At 43.2% G+C, this 18,584-nt stretch overlaps 1 protein-coding gene across 2 annotated transcripts in view; it reads right to left on the bottom strand.

Annotated features, from left to right (window-relative positions):
• SNX4 (sorting nexin 4) overlaps nt 1-18,584 on the bottom strand; it is an 80,600-nt gene that overhangs the window by 17,625 nt on the left and 44,391 nt on the right. For both annotated transcript variants that reach the window (XM_061609026.1, XM_061609027.1), the window contains 3 exons: nt 16,760-16,825; nt 6,710-6,799; nt 4,727-4,826 (listed from right to left, as the gene is read on the bottom strand). In XM_061609026.1, the coding sequence (XP_061465010.1) occupies nt 4,727-4,826; nt 6,710-6,799; nt 16,760-16,825 (256 nt within the window). The remainder of the gene's footprint in view (nt 1-4,726; nt 4,827-6,709; nt 6,800-16,759; nt 16,826-18,584) is intronic.

Here is an 18,584-nt window from a genome sequence, read left to right as displayed (position 1 = left end):
TCCTCCGCATACGAGGCTTCGTCAATACATCTGCCTCTGGCTATATCGAAGGGATTTGGTGAGCAGGAAGGATGAGCTTCATGACACGCACGTTGGTCCATGTTGAGTTGAGGTATGGCCGGAACTTGTGGTAGTGACTGCATTTGGGTGATAAATGCCAGCATGGCTTGAAGTTGGGAGAAGAAATCAGGGGACAGCTGCAGCCCGGTTGTGGCAGATGTTTGTGCCTGAGCCGGTATTGGAGCAGATGTTTGAGGTGGTAAAACGGAGGGAGGCTGGTTAGGTGAAAGCTGAGTGGAAAAGCCAGCAAAAAACCTCCTCGTCAGCGAAAGCAGCAGGGGAATGAAGTATATCGTTTATGTGTGCCTGAGTTGCTGTGGTAGAGGTGGTGGTTGGCACAGAGGTATAGCGTGGCCGCTTTGGTTTGTTATGGCTGGAAATATGTTTTGTCTTAGCCATTACTTTAACATGCTTAGACTTAGTCACCTTGGAGTGTTGTGGCTGGGCTGTTTGTGACATGCCTGGCTGTTCTGCCATCTTATATTAACTTGGGTGCAGTACACTGCCACGGAGGGGGCAGGATGTAAAGACCCGAACTGGCACAGCGTACGACCACGGAGGGGGTAGAATACACTGGCAGATGGCTAAGTGCACTGCCACAGAGGGGGCAGAATGCACTGTGGTATCAGCGTTAGTATAATATAGGCTGTATTTTAGGTTTGGTACACGGCCACAGAGGGGGCAGGATGTACAAAATATAGTTCAGATTAGTGCTGTAGGCTGGATTTCAGGCGTGGTACACGGCCACAGAAGGAGCAGGATGTACTGAATATAATTCGGATTTAGTACAAGTCAGCACTGATATTAAGGCTCCAGCCTTGATGATACTGAATATAATTCAAATTTATTACCAGTCAGCCACTGATATTAAAGCTCCAGCCTTGATAATACTGAATATAATTCAGATTTTGTACAAGTCAGCCACTGATATTAAAGCTCCAGCCTTGATAATACTGAATATAATTCAGATTCAGTACAAGTCAGCCACTGAAATTAAAGCTCCAGCCTTGATAATACTGAATATAATTCAGATTTTGTACAAGTCAGCCACTGATATTAAAGCTCCAGCCTTGATAATACTGAATATAATTCAGATTTAGTACAAGTCAGCCACTGATATTAAAGCTTCAGCCTTGATAATACTGAATATAATTCAGATTTAGTACAAGTCAGTCACTGATATTAAAGCTCCAGCCGTGATAATACTGAATATGATTCAGATTTAGTGCAAGTCAGCACTGATATTAAAGCTCCAGCCTTGATAACACTGAATATAATTCAGATTTAGTACAGGTCAGCCACTGATATTAAAGCTCTAGCCTTGATAATACTGAATATAATTCAGTTAGTAGAAGTCAGCCACTGATATTAAAGCTCCAGCCTTGATGATATTGAATATAATTCAAATTTAGTACAAGTCAGCCACTGATCTTAAAGCTCCAGCCTTGATAATACTGAATATAATTCAGATTTAGTACGAGTCAGCCACTGATATTAAAGCTCCAGTCTTGATAATACTGAATATAATTCAGATTTAGTACATGTCAGCCACTGATTTAAAGCTCCAGCCTTGATGATACAGTCACAGTAATTTTGTGTGTGAGGAAGCCCTGTGTAACTCTGCCTACAACACACAGACAACACACATACAGATAGCTTGCAGGGAAGGTATCCGATGGTTAATAAAGGGGTAACAAAAAAGGCGGGAAATTTGAATTCAACAAAAATGGTGCCCAGAAAAAAGAGCAGGAAAAAATGATCCGAAAATGGCGGAGGGGGAAGAAGCAATGGCGGCCGACTGGTAACGAACTGGGGGAAGGGCTGCCCAGCACAGTCTCGCAGGGGGAGGCGCGGGGTCTATAGTCGCACTTGCGGCTCTAAAAAACCCCAAAAGGAGACTGCCGAGAGACGCCTGTGTCGGGAAAGGCAGCAGGAGGGAAGCCGCTGTCGCCGCCGAGTAAAGGGCTCTCCGCGGCGAAAATTAAAGTCACGGAGAGAGAGGGAGAAAGAGAGGGCAGGAAGCCGCAGCCGCAAGCTCCCACCTGGGAGAGAACCGCAGCCGCGGTCTCTCCAAAAGCTCCTCAGAGCGCTGCTTGAGACAGCCCAGCAGAAGGAAAAAATAGAGCCGCGAGCTCCCGATGGATGCAACAGAGCCAGGGGGAAAGCTCAAAAGCGGACAAAAACGAAGAGAACCGCAGCCGCGGTCTCTGAGGGGACCCTCAAACAAGCCTCAAACAAGTAAGGAGATAAGCTGAAATAAAGGCTCAAAAAATAAAAGGCTTAAAATGGAAAGTTAAACACAAACAGGGAAAGGAAGGACTTCAAACAAATACGCGAAACTTAGCTAAAAGCTACTTGCTACGCTTAAGATCCAATCTTGTTCGTACGAAGGCAAGAATGAACTGGAGAGTGGGAGGGGCCTGACGCCCCTAGTCTTGACTTCAAAGACATTCTTGCCTTCGCACGATAGGTGGAGCTAAAACCGCTGTGATGGCCGGACTCATAGGGAAAATTCAAACCAAGAGTAGGGATGTTGAATAATCAACAGGGGAACACACTGATAAAAGAGATAAAAGAGAAATGGAAGCAATACACCGAAGAACTATATAAAAGAGATGCAAGTATGACAGATTCATTCACGGAGGACCCGTATGATGAAGAACCAGAAATTTTAGAATGTGAGGTGAAAGCTGCTCTTCAAATACTTGGAAGAAACAAATCACCAGGAACAGATGACATACCAATAGAGTTGCTACAAGCTACTGAGACTGAATCTGTCCAAATTTTGACAAAAATTTGTCAAGAAATATTGAAAACTAAACAATGGCCAGCAGACTGGAAGGGTTCAATATATATCCCAATTCCAAAGAAAGGGGATCCCAGGGAATGCAGTAATTATCCAACTATTGTCTTAATATACCATGCAAGTAAAGTGATATATGGAGCAAGAAATGCCAGATGTCCAAGTTGGATTTAGAAAAGGAACAGGTACCAGAGATCATATTGAAAATATATGTTGGATAATGGAATGGACTAAGGAATTTCAGAAGGAAATCACCCTGGGCTTTATAGATTACAGCAAAGCCTTTGACTGTGTAGATCATGAGAAACTATGAAATGCTTTAAAAGAAATGGGGGGTGCCACAGCATCTGATTGTCCTGATGCGCAACCTATACTCTGCACAAGAGGCTACTGTAAGGACAGAATATGGAGAAACTGATTGGTTCCCAATCGGAAAGGGTGTGAGACAGGGGTGTATTTTATCACCCTATTTGTTGAATCTATACACAGAACATACCATATGGAAAGTGGGATTAGACCAAGATGAAGGAGGTGTGAAAACTGGAGGGAGAAATATCAATAATTTAAGATATGCAGACAATACCATCCATACTACTCGCAGAAACCAGTAATGATTTGAAACGAATGCTGATGAAAGTTAAAGTAGAAAGCACAAAAGCAGGACTACAGCTGAACGAACATCAAGAAGCCTAAAGTAATGACAACAGAAGATTTATGTAACTTCAAAGTTGACAACGAGGACATTGAACTTGTCAAGGATTATCAATACTTTGGAACAGTCATTAACCAAAATGGAGGCAATAGTCAAGAAATCAGAAGAAGGCTAGGAGTGGGGAGGGCAGCTATGAGAGAACTAGAAAAGGTGCTCAAATGCAAAGATGTATCACTGAACACTAAAGTCAGGATCATTCAGACCATGGTATCCCCGATCTCTATGTATGGATGTGAATGTGGATGTGAATGTGGATAAGAGAAAAATTAACTCATTTGAAATGTGGTGTTGGAGGAGAGCTTTGCAGATATCATGGACTGCGAAAAAGGCAAATAATTGGGTGTTTAAACAAATTAAACCAGAACTATCATTAGAAGCTAAAATGATGAAACTGAGGTTATCATAATTTGGACACATAATGAGAAGACAGGATTCACTACAAAAGATAATAATGCTGGGAGAAACAGAAGCGAGTTGAAAAAGAGGAAGGTCAAACAAGAGATGGATTGATTCCATAAAGGAAGCCACAGACCTGAACTTACAAGATCTGAACAGGGTGGTTTACAACAGATGCTACTGGAGGTCGCTTATTCATAGGGTCATCATAAGTTGTAATCGATTTGAAGGCACATAACAACAACAATTATAGGATGCTTGTAAGCAGTGTACAGTATTGTGCATTCTCAAAATCTGGCCAGTGATGTAAACTACCCCAATTCACTTCAAATGGTCATGTCATTACCACCCAAACACACATAACACCACTCCTGTTTACCAAATTCACTTGGTGTCTCCCAAGCCACTGAACAAGTGAGGCTGTACTATAATATTTTAAAATGTCTAAAAAAGAAAGGGTTTCTTCCTCTTTCTCCCCTGCCTCCCTCCAAGTTCAAAAGCTGCACTTTATCTCTAGTAGTCAAGACATACATTTTCCATAAAGACATACACTCTTGTGGTCAAGATATACATTTTCTATAAAGACATTTTGCATGGACAGCATAAATCACTGTGAAATAAATTACTAAGATCTACAACTTGAGAAAGACCCTTCACAAGTCTGCAATATATTAACATAACTTAGGTTAAGAACCTGGTTCTCTCTAATTCTAGATTTTGGAAAAGAAAGTGGGAAAAAATAAAACCAGGCTTACTCCCGTTGCCAACTCCTCACACTGCTGCTTCTTTGATGTCAGATCCTGAGCGGCCATTTCTAACTCATATTGAAGAAGTTCATGCTTCCTGCAAACAGCCCTGAAAATAAATCAATGTAAGTGTTTCCTATGAAACTGTTTAAGTCATATTTAAATATATATCCCAACCAGAATCTAGCCTGAATTTAATAATCCCATCACCATTAATAAAATACTGATATAATTAACATGCAATGGAGAATTGTTCTCTCAATGTTGCCTTAAGCCTCAGCTCTTGCATCTCCAAATTGCAAACCTTTAGTTTTCAAGAAAGATAGAGTGTGGGCTTTCATTCATAGCATATACAGTGAGGTAAACCCATTTCAATGCAGAAATGCTCTACAACAATATATAATCCCTAAGGCAGCACAGAAGCCTCACATGCCTCAGGATCTGAGTTTCTTATCAGAATTACTGCCATATCATGCCTAAGGTCAAAGAATATTTGAATGGCAGCTCTCAGAAATCTAGCCAATGAGCTTAGATATTAACATACTGAAATTCCCTTACCATCAACTTTTTCCACATACAAGACATTAGCAATTTTCAACATAATATAACCAAAATGGAGCTTTGTGGTGAGTTGGTAGGTCTTCCTCTTTTTGCTCCAAAACATGGCATCCTGCTGCTTGCACAACACCCAACGAGAGCACAGCTATATCTTTTTTATTCAGAGGCTAGTGCAAGAGGTTACCAGCAAGTAATGCTATTATTTGTATGGTGACCAAAATTTTTAAAATATTAATGTTTTGTATGCCTAATTTTGCAAGTTTGATTTTATTTAAAATATTTTATTTAGTTATTACTTCTTTATAAGTTTATAAATTGACAACCTTAAAAATAGCACTGTGGTGTACAATACCATCATTAAAACCTCATAAATTATAAGATGATAAAATACAGAAACACTGCTTTAGTTGTGCATTTACTAATCTAGTGTCTTAATCTGAAATGGTAGTGAATTATTCAATTAAGTTTAACAATACAAGAATAGTATTATCAGGATCACAGAAAGCAAGCAATGCATCAGTACAGAACAGTATTTTATGTTCAGCTTTCTGTAGTCTTCAATGCAATTGCTTATGGTTTAATCTAAGGCAGGGGTGGGAAACAGTTTTGGCCCAGTGGGCCAAATCGTTATGTGTCCCTACCCCCATAGCCCAGCTTTGGCAGGTGGGCCTCTTTTATGAGATAAATGCCATGTCCCAGGCAGAAAAAAGTTTCAAGTTTCAGCTTTCTGGGTGTCTTTCAAATAAATTCTCTGGGTGTGTGTGTACAATTCTTGCCTCTTATTTCTAGGAAAATGCTTATAAATGACTTCCTTTCAGACTTTTCTAGTAATCAGTATCCTGGGCTGCCCATATGCCAAATTTCAGCTTTCAGCATGGCCAGGAAGTACCTTAACCATTTGGACATACACTTTGAGACATTCATTTTAGAAGGAGTTTATCGATAGCCAGATTTTTCAAATAAGTGGGGGTGCCTTAAGCTACAAGTGTGCCAAATTCAGACACTGCAAATAACAACAATTAAGGAAATGTTCTAAGAATTTTGACACCCATGTGAATCACTTAATTCCAAGAATCTTTAAAATATCCAATCCCCTGTCAGATGAGAACAGGGGTCCAAACTCTCTCCAAAACACAGAATAAGGCAAATGAGTTGACATGGTCACTTACAAACCTACCATAAAATCTCAGGGCATGTACCCCTGTTATACTCCATACCACCACCATTAAGTGAGCCTCATTATTCTCATATTACATACAGATCAGGAAGCGAGGCTATCAGATAGAAAGTTCTGCTATGATTCAATGGATGAGCAAGCTTTTGAACTTCCCCATGCAATTATCTTTTGCTTTGGCAAACTGTTTACAAGTGAGTTCAAATGCAATGGTTTAAACACAATTTGAACATTCACAGAAGATATGCTGATCTGCTTACCGAAGAGCTTCTGCATAGAAGAGATATTCTTTCAGCTGGTCTGCATAATGTTCTTCCTCTTCTAGTATATCATCAATTGAAGCTGCATACCTAGCAAGAGAGTATAAGAGATAACAAACTAAGCCCCTAAAAATTCACCAGTGTTGCAAGATCATCATCAAAGCTCACGTTACTCATAACTAAAAATAGATACATAAAGATATTTGTGATAAATGCTCCTAAAAGACTTTCAAGTCACTGCTACTATAAAACAGTAAATCCTACATTAGTAAAACGTTTCATGCTAAGAGAAGTCAGTTTTATTCAAAGAGAGGGAAACCCAAGAAGATTTGCTAGAGGAGTTTGTCATTCTTCCGTCAAACAAGCAGCTAAAAAATGAAGGAAAATATACCAACTAAATTTTGTAAGAGAACTATTAAGTTATATCAGGTACCCAATGAGGAAAAGAAAATACTGTAGTTGCTTGCCTACTGATCAAATATTATACCAAAGAATTTTAAGAAATGTGGTACAGACAGGAAGGGATGGTGTCTTCTCCACTTGAAAAAGCTTCCCAGCTGCTCTCCAGGATGCAGTGTTGAAGACACTAAAAAGAATAATTAGGGGGCCATATTTGACATTATAATCCTCAAGATGGAGAATCAGCTAACTTCCAGAAGAATTCAGATACTTTGATAGATAGGCTGTGGCTTCCCAAAAGCCTCAGCTGTCACACTTGGTTTCCAAGCACTACAGATGTGAAAGGTAGTCTGAAGATTTGCCAGGTCTGAAGACTCAGACACTGGATGTATTTTAGTCAGAGGGCCAAAACAGATATTGCATAGCAGATCAATGTAACAGCCTCCTGATTTCTTTGTTTAAATGAAATCCAGCCCTGGAAGACTAATTAGGAATGGGGATCCCCATAGGGGAGCAGCTAAACCCATTTCCCTCCAGAAATCTTTCTACTCAAAAACACCTCACCAGCTTGTTTTCCAACTTCAGGTGAAAAGATTTGGATGCATATTTTCCACCACAGCTGGAAAAATGTGGCAGGTCAGTTGAAAAATAGACAAGAGAGGAAAGCAGCCAGCAGTCCCCTTAAGGGATTTAAGCAGACAATTCTGTAACATCATTGTGGGTGGATTATATAGTCTAATGTTTTGGACTATGCTCCAAAGTAGGGCAAACCTGGCCCCCAGAGCCAAAAAGGTTTCCCCATCCTTGCTTTAAACCATTTATCCATTCCTCACAGACGTTACATAATGAGTGACCTCAGGTGTGGGGCGGATAAGGGCAGGGCTTCAAAGGAACAATCACAGAATAGTAGAGTTGGAAGGGGCCTATAAGGCCATCAAGTTCAACCCACGCCGCAATGCAGGAATCCAAATCAAAGCATTCCCAACAGATGGCTGTCCAGCTGCCTCTTGAATGCCTCCAGTGTCGGAGAGCCGACTACATCTCTAGGTAATTGGTTCCATTGTTGTATGGCTCTAACAGTTAGGAAGTTTTTCCTGATGTCCAGTCGAAACCTGGCTTCCTGCAACTTGAGCCCATTATTCCGTGTCCTGCACTCTGGGACGATCGAGAAGAGATCCTGGCCCTCCTCTGTGTGACAACCTTTCATGTACTTGAAGAGTGCTATCATATCTCCCCTCAGTCTTCTCTTCACCAGGCTAAATATGCCCAGTTCTTTCAGTCTCTCTTCATAGGGCTTTGTTTCCAGTCCCCTGATCATCCTTGTCCTCTTCTGAACCTGTTCCAGTTTGTCTGCATCCTTCTTGAAGTGCGGAGACCAGAACTGGATGCAGTACTCAAGATGAGGCCTAACCAGTGCTGAATAGAGGGGAACTAATACTTCATGCGATTTGGAAACTATACTTCTGTTAATACAGCCTAAAATAGCATTTGCCTTTTTTGCAGCCACATCGCACTGTTGGCTCATATTCAGCTTGTGATCAACGACAATTCCAAGATCCTTCTCACATGTCTTATTGCTCAGCCAAGTATCCCCCATGTTATAACTGTGCATTTGGTTTCTTTTTCCTAAGTGTAGAACTTTGCATTTATCCCTGTTGAATTTCATTCTGTTGTTTTCAACCCAATGCTCCAGCTTATCAAGGTCCCTTTGAATTTTGTTTCTGTCTTCCACGGTATTAGCTGTGCCCCCCAATTTTGTATCATCTGCAAATTTGATAAGCATGCTCTATACCTCCTCATCCAAATTCAATGGAAACATACCATTAGTCTCACTTGAAAGGTGGTTTTCCCAGGTATTATGCCATCAGGTGGGTTCTAGCACCGCCTAACATCCAACGGCAGGAATGATCAGGAGTCAAGACTTGGGCTGCTCCTTCTGATCTTCACTCCAGTCCATTCCAGACGAGGCCGAAGGAAGATATCATGGTGAACACAAACACACAGCATTGAAAGAACACAGAGGCAGAACAACTGCACACAGAAAGGAGCAGCCAAAACATTGGTAATGCATGTAATAAAGTCTTGACTATTTAAGAAACATCCCAAGATGAACAATCAGGTAACAGCCTTAGTAAAACATGTACTGATAAACCTTAAGGAAAAAAGGAACATATAGGCAGCTGCCCAGCAGGGAGCACCCTGATGGCATGTTACCTGGAAAAAACATCTTTCAGGTGAGACTAATGGTCCATTTTCCCCAGGTAGCATGCCATCAGGTGGGATGTATCAAAGCAGTCCCACTAGGGAGGGTGCATCAAGGCTGCCTAAATGTGAGCTACCACTTGTTGCAAAACCTATCTCCCAAAGGAGCACTGGCAGAGGCATAACAATCTATTTTATAGTGTCTGATAAAAGAGCCCGGAATGGATCAAATGGCAGCTCTGCAGAGATACCCAAGAGTGGCATTAGTGGTAAACACAAAGTTGCTGCAGAACTTTGAGGAATGTGCCATGGTGTCACAAGGCACTAGAAGCATGAGGGATGCATAAGCCAGAACAATACATGCCCACAGCCAGCTGGACAAGGTAGAACTGGAAACCTTCTTTCTTAAAACCCTAAACTGAAAGGAAACAATCGCTCTCTTAAACCGGATGTCTTGAGTGTGGGCCAGGTAAACTTTGAGAGCTCTGTGGATATCCATGGAATGCCAGGACTTCTCCAGGGATATGTCAGGTTAGGACAAAACGATGGCACAATAACATCCTGGTTACAATGGAAAACCAAATTAACTTTAGGCCTAAAAGGTGGATCAATACATCAGACGACAGAATCCTTATGAAAATATACACAGGTGGTGAGCAGAGGAAAGAGCCCCCAATTCCAACACTCATCTTGCTGAGGTATTGGCCACGAGAAAAAGGAACCTGAAAGACAAAACTCGTAATGGAACAGTCCTGAGAGGTTCAAATGGAAGCCATTGCAGGGCATGCAATATCTTCTGTATGCTCCAGGTGGGGAATTGATGAAGCACTAGTGGTGAAAGCAAAGTGGCTCCCTTCAGAAAGTGCTTGACCAAGGGATGCGATCCAAGAGAGACATGCAATGGCATGACTGATAGAATAGAAGAAACAGCAGAGACTTGGCAACGCAAGGTATTCGGCCTTCTTCAACCCCTTGTGGAGAAAGTTCAAAACTTACTGCACAGTGGCCCTGGAAGGTGGAAATCCTTGGAAATGCACCAGTTGGAAAATCTAGACTACGTACTTTGATAGACTGGATAGTAGAGGACCGTCTAGAAGCCAGCACTGTATTGATGACCTCTTGAGAGAGCCCTGACTGGTTCAACTGGCGTCACTCAAACACTAGGCCATCAGACTCGGCCCATTGGGATCTGGATGGCAGATTGGACCCAGAAGATCCAGCTGCATCGGCAACCTTTATAGTTTCCCACCAACAGACACAGGAGACCTGAGAACCATGGCTGATGTGGCCAGTAAGGGGCAAGAAGCATCAGTAGAGCCCATTCCTGGTGAAATTTCCTCATTCTGGCTAAGCAAAGGGACTGGCGGGAAGGCATAGAGTAGACCCTCCGGTCAAGGATCCAGGAGGGTATCAACTAACTCTGCATTGACCTAAGGTATCTTGAGAAGAACCGAGGAAGTTGAACATTGTGGCTCGAGGCAAAGAGATCTACACTCAACATACTAAACCAACACTGCAGCTGATGAAAATATATGGATAAAGTTTCCATTCCCATGGAACCACCTGATGAGCCAGTCTGCCACAACATTCAATTCACCCTTGAGATGTTCTGCCCTCAAGGACAGCACGTGACGTTCTGCCTAATTGAAAATGAGGGTGGCCTTGCCTGAAGATTCTGTGAGCATGTGCCCCCTTGCTGGTTCAGTTGTAATTTCACACACATGTTGTCAGTCCAGACCAAAACATGGGTTAATTGAAACTGCTGATGAAAGTGGAGCAGAGTCAGCCAAACTGTCCTTAATTCCAACCAATTTATACTGTGGAACCTCTTGGTCACAGTCCAGATGCCTTGAACAAAGTGGAAGTTGCAGTGGGGGCCCCAGCCAAGGAGGCTGGCATCCATTGTGATCAAGGTCTGGACTGGCTCACGGAACAGGGAATCCCTCTGAACTTTCTGGGTCAATGACCACCACCAGAAGGAAGAACACAGGAAGAGAGAGACAAAGTCTGCAGTGCCTGGAATTGGCTATATCTACTTGAAAACGTAAAAGAGCCCACTGGAGGAGTCTGGTATGATGTCAGGCCCATGGAACAATCTGAATGGTGGACACAAAGAGACCCAAGGCCTTCACAAGCATCATAATCTTGGCCACCCTGACTCGGAACAGGAAGTGTGCCATGTCTGTGATTGTTTAAATTCATTCCAGAGACAGATACAACATGGCTTGAGCTGTATCCAGTATGGCCTCCAGGTGCTGGATCCTCTGCGATGGAAAAAACTGGATCTCTTTCAGGTTTACCAGGAACCCATGGTCTTGCAGAGCTGCAAAAGTGTAATGCACGTGGGCTGTCACCTGATGCAAACTGCCCGCCCGGACCAGCAGATTGTCCAGGTATGGGTAGATGTGGATACCCTGGAGATGGAGCTGAACCACCAGAGTAATCATCACCTTTGTAAACATTCTTGAAGCCAATGAGAGACCAAGCTGCAGGGCCTGGTACTGGAAATGAGTCTGGCTGAACACAAACCTCAGGAAGTGTCTGATCTAGTCGTATGGCAAGTGTAGATAGCCTTCTGTCAGGTTGATTGATGCTAAGAAGTCTCCCTGTTGGAGTGCTTCCACAATAGAAGAGTGGGACTCCATTTTGAAGCACTGACACCTCACAAACTTGTTGAGGAATTTTCGGTCCAGGATGGCTCTCCATGAAAAATATTTCTTAGGGACTGCAAACAGAATGGAGTACTCAGTGGTCACACTGTTCCAGAGCCACTGACTCTATAGCTTGTATATCCAGGAGATGACGAATGGCTTCCCCCACCACAGCTCGCTTCTCCAGAGACTGGGAAATAGGGTAGGGAAGAAACCTGTTCAGGGAGAATGATGAAACTCTATCACAAAGCCATAAGAGCTCAAGTCTCTTACCCAGAGGTCCATCATATTTGTTGCCAGGCATCTGAAAAATGAAGCAGTCTGCCCCCCACTGGGATGGCGTCAATATTAACAGTGTGAATGACCCCCTCTTCCTGAAAAGGCAGACTGTCCCGTCCTTCCCTGGTTCTGGTTCTGACCATGCAAACACGGTTTTGACCAGGAACCCCTTGAAGCACGAAAATCGTATCCCCTTCCTCTGGGAAGGAGTGGTACAGGGCAAATCTCCTGAAAGGCCTGCAATCCTCCCTCTTAATGGTAGCCAAGACCAGCTTTCACTTCTCCTTAGGGTCTACCAATACTGACTTGAGAGCCTTCTCACTAACAAACATGTTACTGGCATATGGGCTGTGGAGAGGTTGATCCTGGCAGTATTATCAGCCTCCCAATGTTGCAGCCACAGTGACCACCGTTACACCACCCCAGCCAACATAGCATGGGCTGCAAACTGGGTTGCATCCAGTGTGGCATCAGCCACAAAGGCAGCTGACTTGTGCAATTTGAACAACGTCTTCCTCACCTTAATGGGATCAGGATCATCCAAAAAGGTCATCAAGCCACATCATGGAGGCTCTACTGAACAAGAATACAGTGCATGAAGCTCGAATGGAACAGGCTGTGGCATCACAGTTTTTCCTAAGGACAAAATCCAACCTCCATTCAGATGGATCCTTAAATTGAAAATCTCCTTCCTTGGGCAGGAGAGATTTGGAGACCAAACTCAAAATTGGCAGATCCACTGCTGGGACTTTCAAAAGGTTCATGAACTCTGGATTCAAGGAATAAAACTTGTTGGCAACTGCTGAAGTCTGTCGAGCATGGAGAGGATGAGCCCATTCATCCTTAGTTAACTTTTCCAGTTCTGGATCCTCTGGGCAAGAATGGACAGCAGATTTGGGAGCCTTCAACACCTTAGCACCTGTAACTAAGGGTGAAGTTTATTCCAGTCCCAAAGTATCCAGAGTCCTTTAGAAGAGGGGTAGGAAGTCAGCTGATTTGAAAAGATGATGGGAAGTATTCTCTTCTACATCTGATTTGCCACTCCAATAGTCCACGTCCCCATCAGGCATGATGGATGGATCTAATGGGTTCAAGGCCCCTTGGTCCAAGGCTCCATCTCTGGGGACCTCAAATGGATTGGGAGAGGCAGGGCGACGTTCATCAGATTGATGGCGTAGAGAGGAAGACCTGATTTGGGACTGAGCAGGAGGCCGCGGTGGCAGAGCAAGTGCAGAAAGCAGGCCTAATAGGGCATCCTTTAATTGAGCCACAAAGTCAGGGGTCAACTGAGAACCAAAGAGCAGGTCCTCTGCTGCATGCGAGAGGCAACCCTGTGCAGTTGTAGTGGTAGGGAGCCCAGAATGGTGAAAAGGAGCAGAACTGGTTGTGGACTCTGAGGCTGTATCCAAAGCCAAGCCAGTAGTTTTTCGTGCCACAGTGGTCTGACCTGAATGCACAATTGAGCAGTGAACTGGAACCATTGGAGCTGGGAGAAGTTGGACAATGGTTACCGGAAAACTGGAGGCTGGTCTGGAAAACCATTAAAGTCCTCATCAGAAGATACCAACGGTGAGTGAAATAGTGCCACTTCTATTGACCCCCAGCAGCATATACACACACACACACAGTAGAGGGTTGCCGTATATGGAAATTCAACACATGCACTGGAAGAGGGGTATCATGGAAAGAATCAGGAGCCAAGAACACACACACATGGTAGAAATGATGGTGCAGTGAAGCTCCAAGCACAGTTAGTCTCTCCAGTCTGGTCTGGGAAATGAGAAGGCAAAGAGACAAATAAAGATAAGTGAACAGACAAACAGTCAGGCACACAGAGAAAAAGTGCAGGGGAAAATGAGGGAAGTGCAGGAAAAAAGGTGGGAAGTCTAAACAAAATGGTGGACAGAGGGGAACAGAAAAAAAGGACCTCTAAACAAAATGGTGGACAGAGGAAAGGCAAATGGAGGGGGAAAGTCCAGGGAGAAAAATAAAATCCAAGCTAAGTGGGAACCAGCAGCAGAGGGAGGGCAGAGGAACTGCTGCCACCACAGTCACAAGCTGCTTACTGGGAGCTGCCACTGTCATGGACCTGGCAGAGCCCTATCAGGAAAGGCGTGGCAAGCTCTGAGACAGCAGAGGGTTGGAAGTCAGATCTGTCTGGGACTGGGAAGATAGAAGCCATAGCAGATTCCCTTCTAAAAATCTGAAGACACCCCCTCTGGGCGGGCAAGCTCCGCAGAGGCAGGGAAGCCAAGTCAGGGACCAGAGGGTTTCAGAGCTGCAGCCAGAAATTCCAGAAAAGATGGGGGGAGTTGCTGGCAGGAGAAGGGTTGCTGGAGGAGAGGGGGGTTGCTGCAGGAGAAGGCTAAGGGCTTTAGTGAGAGGAGACCTCCTGGCAGAAGAACTCCAGGACTGCAGCCGTGAGTCCTGGGAGGGGAACCCCGCCAAGTAAAAAATTAACAATGCTACAAAAACACAACACACACACACTCAAACACCAACCCTGCTCAGATAACACACCAGATTCAACCACTCAGAAAAACAGGGAATTAGCGGAGCTAAGGCTGGAGAGACGAAGGCAGGAATGGACTGGGGTGGAGACTGGAAGGAGCAGCCCAAGTCTTGACTTCTGAGCATTGCAGCCTTTGGACACTAGGCAGCGCCGCGCCCACCTGATGGCATGCTACCAGGGGAAAACAGCTTATTGCTCCTGGTGCTGCTCTTTAAAACCTCGCCATGTGGCTTCCAGCGGAGGTGGAAAGGCACAGGGTAGCATGCAAAGCATAGGGCAGGCAGCTCCCCTAGTGCTGTGGTTCATAACCTTGGGAACCCCACACAAGGGATTCTGACAGGTGAGAGGGACAACCCATGTGATTGACAGATGGACTGCCCCATCCGCCTGTCAAAGAAGTGAGCAGCTTTCCTAGTTTTTCTGGTAGCAGGGAACTATAGTAAAGAAAGTGCAGAATGGCTTTTCCACCTTACGCCAAGGCAACTGGATCAGAAGGAGGTATGCTGGGGGCTTCCTTTCTTGCACCATTGCCCATCTCCAAGGCTGAGGAACTCACAGCCATTCTACCATGTTTAAGTCTGGTATTCAATACTTTCTAGCTTCAACATCACAGCCCCTCTAAGTCTGACTCCTTCCTTGCGCTCTTATTTGGTACAAAGGCTGCTAATTTTTTTTTAATGACTATTAAAAAAATCCCAAACATTATGAGCACTTTTGCAACCCACCTTAGGTCAGGTGGTAATCCAATTGTGCCTCAAAACCCACCTGTTGAAGACCTGTGACTTGAAATGATACAGGTAACAGTGCAAAAACTTCAGCCTTTCTATCATTGTTAGTCTTGCACATGGGGTGAAGTTAAGGCCATTTTGTAATAGGAAGAAAAAAAGCTGCTTTATATCAAGTCAGACACTTGGTCCATCTAGCTCAACATTGTCTACACTGACTGGCAGTGGTTCTCCATGGTTTCAGACAGGGAGACTCTCCCAGGCCAACCTGCAGATGCCAGGGGTTGAACCTGGGACCTTCTGCATGCAAGTTCTACCAATGAAATATGGACCTTTCCCAAGCAAGTATTAATGCTCCTGCAGTAGGGCACATCAACTTTTAATGCACTGAAACTTCTAGTTGTTCACAGTGTAGATAAGAAACGTATTTTACCAGAAGAACGTTATAGCAGCATAATGAGTAAGGACAGTTTCCTATAGCCATCTAAGAAAAATGAAAAGGTGCTAGGTTTAACTTATGAACTCCGTGGCTTAGACCCAACACATTCCAATAGATGGCCTTGTCCACAGTGCAGGAAGGATGAACATGGGATAACTTTCCTCTCTACGCAATGAGGGAAGCAAAAAGGAGTTTCATGACAAGGGCAGAAAACACAAGACTTCAAAATGCTGTAAATAATTTGTCAACGAAGCACTTTATCATGGCCACCGCCTTCTGCAAAAACTGGCATCTTTCATATAAAATGCCGATTTCTTTTCTATTTTAAAGGGTTTGCATAATGGAGCATATTTTGTTGTAAATAACAGGAAATTAGCATGATTGAAAATTCCTTAGGATTTTAGATGCCCACAGAACCCCTACAAAAATTCAGGCACTGAATAGATAAAACCTTTAAAAACCAAAACCTATAAAGTTACATAGTGTCTATGAAAGAGCACAACGCTATTGCTAAACAAATGGAGAATATCAGGTCTGCATAACATTAGGTTTCATTCTACCAGTTTCTGGCATAGTAGCTTAAAGGAAACCCTGGAGGAGTTCCAACGTCTTCTATAATTTCAACATAATAATGAAAAAGAAATCCCTTTTAAGTCGTCAGGGATTCCTGGTGCTACTTAATGCAACAGATTCTGAAACAGCCCAAAACTAAAGCCAATGAAATGCTGAACAGTGTACAATGCTAGTCTTCAAAACACATCTTCTCAAATCTGTATTTTCCTACTCCCCACCCCTTAATGTGTCCATCTGGATCACATCAACTCTCAGATAGTCAATACTTACACATCCATGTGATGACCAGCACTCTGCAGGCCATCCCCCATCTCCTTCTCTATTGCACTCCATTCACTAGAAACAAAAAAAATGAAAAGAAACCTTTAAATAAGAAATAACATCCACATAAAGGGTGAAGAAGCTAATAAGGTGCATCCTGTATGTAGTTCCTCCCCAGGTGATATCTATATTGAGAAACTTCCAAGTTATACTTGGCTAAACTGCTGCACTACCTCCAAGCAATAGTTCTGAATGCAAAATCTGAGAGTAAATATTTTAAGACATGGTGTCCCATCTCAAACACCACTTGTATGAAATTATTTTTAACAACTTTAGTAGTTTAGGGCCCCAAAAGGAAGCTTTCCTTGAACACTTAAAAGCACTGCCACTGCCATATTACAACACTAAAAAAAAAAAGACTTCTCCAAAGTTTGGGGAGGGGCACTATACCTCTTGGGGGAGAGGGAATTCAAAACCTTCTTCAAGATTTGTATTTACTGAAGTTTGGTGTTCAGTGCTTGACACCTATTCAGCTACAAAACTTATATTTATTATTATTATTATTGTTTTTTTAATTATTATTATTAATATATTATTAATTTATATCCCACTCTTTTTTAAGGATTCTAGGATGGGTTTCACAAAGCAATCAATCAATGTAGTACACAATTAACAACAATCAATTTGAAGCAATATTTCTGCTACATTAAAAAACAAACTGCTCTCCATCTGTTTCTGCTATAGTACCAGCCAACTTGTCCAGGAATGCTCAACATAACTCAAAAGCTTGGCAGAAAAGGAGGGTTTTTATCTGGCACTGAAAAATAAAGTCATCACTCAATGTGGCTTAGGGAGGAGGATGTTCCACAATCAAGGCACCATTACCAAGAAGGCCCACCGCAGATTCTGAGACTCTCAGACTTTTGCATATGATGGTGTTATAAGGAGACTGTCCCCAGTTGATCTCAAACCCTGGGCAGGATAGTATCAGAAGAAGCATTCCTGTGAGGTAGGTTAGGTTATTTGAAGGATTGTTGTCAGGATTAAATGGTGAGGAAGAATCATGTGTCACCCTGAGCTTCTTGGAGGAAGAGTGGGATAAAAATGTAATAAATAAATAACAAACAAAAGTAGAGAAGACTTAGAAAAAATTTATCAAGAGTTTCAACTGACCTGTGGCTGCTACTCAAACCCAGAGACTCCAGTGATCTTCTCCTGAGTCTCCACTCTGTGCTCCCCCATTCCATACCTGATGGATGCTACTCTAGCAGAGGCAAATCTCTCTTTGCACCACCTCTCAATAACTGCTGGATCCCCTTCCACTGCTGGGACACTGAATACATGTAATTTCTCTGTCGTTTGAGGCTCAGGTAGCCTTGGTGGCATGGAGTGCCTTCTACCAACTTCGGTTGGTGGCCCAGCTACGCCCCTATCTGCGCCAGGTGAAGATTTTTCTTTTAGCATGTGTTTTTAAATTGCTTTTTAAAAATGTGTTTTTAATTTGTATATTTGTTTTTAATGTTTTTAATTGTTGTAAACCGCCCAGAAGGCTTCAGCTATGGGGCGGTATACAAATGCAATAAATAAATAAATATAAATAATAAATTTCCCCCAGGGCTCTTGGTGCTTATGTAACATACTATACCAGAATTAAAAGCATGCGGAAGAGGAGGGAAGATAGGAAGGGATGAGAAGGACAGTGAAAACTGTCACAGTGGAGGAGCAGAGAGAGATGGAGGGGAAGAGAGGGGCCACTGCCAAAAGGGCATCAGGCAGTCAAATGGCTAGGAGTTCGTTTCCAGTTTGGTTTAAAAGGCAGAGAAGAACCTTGATG

The sequence above is a fragment of the Rhineura floridana genome, chromosome 2 (genome assembly GCF_030035675.1).
Source record: "Rhineura floridana isolate rRhiFlo1 chromosome 2, rRhiFlo1.hap2, whole genome shotgun sequence".
Classification (NCBI taxonomy): Eukaryota; Metazoa; Chordata; class Lepidosauria; order Squamata; family Rhineuridae; genus Rhineura; species Rhineura floridana.
Note: the sequence above shows the minus strand (reverse complement) of the source record. Positions and strands in the feature narration are given on the sequence as shown.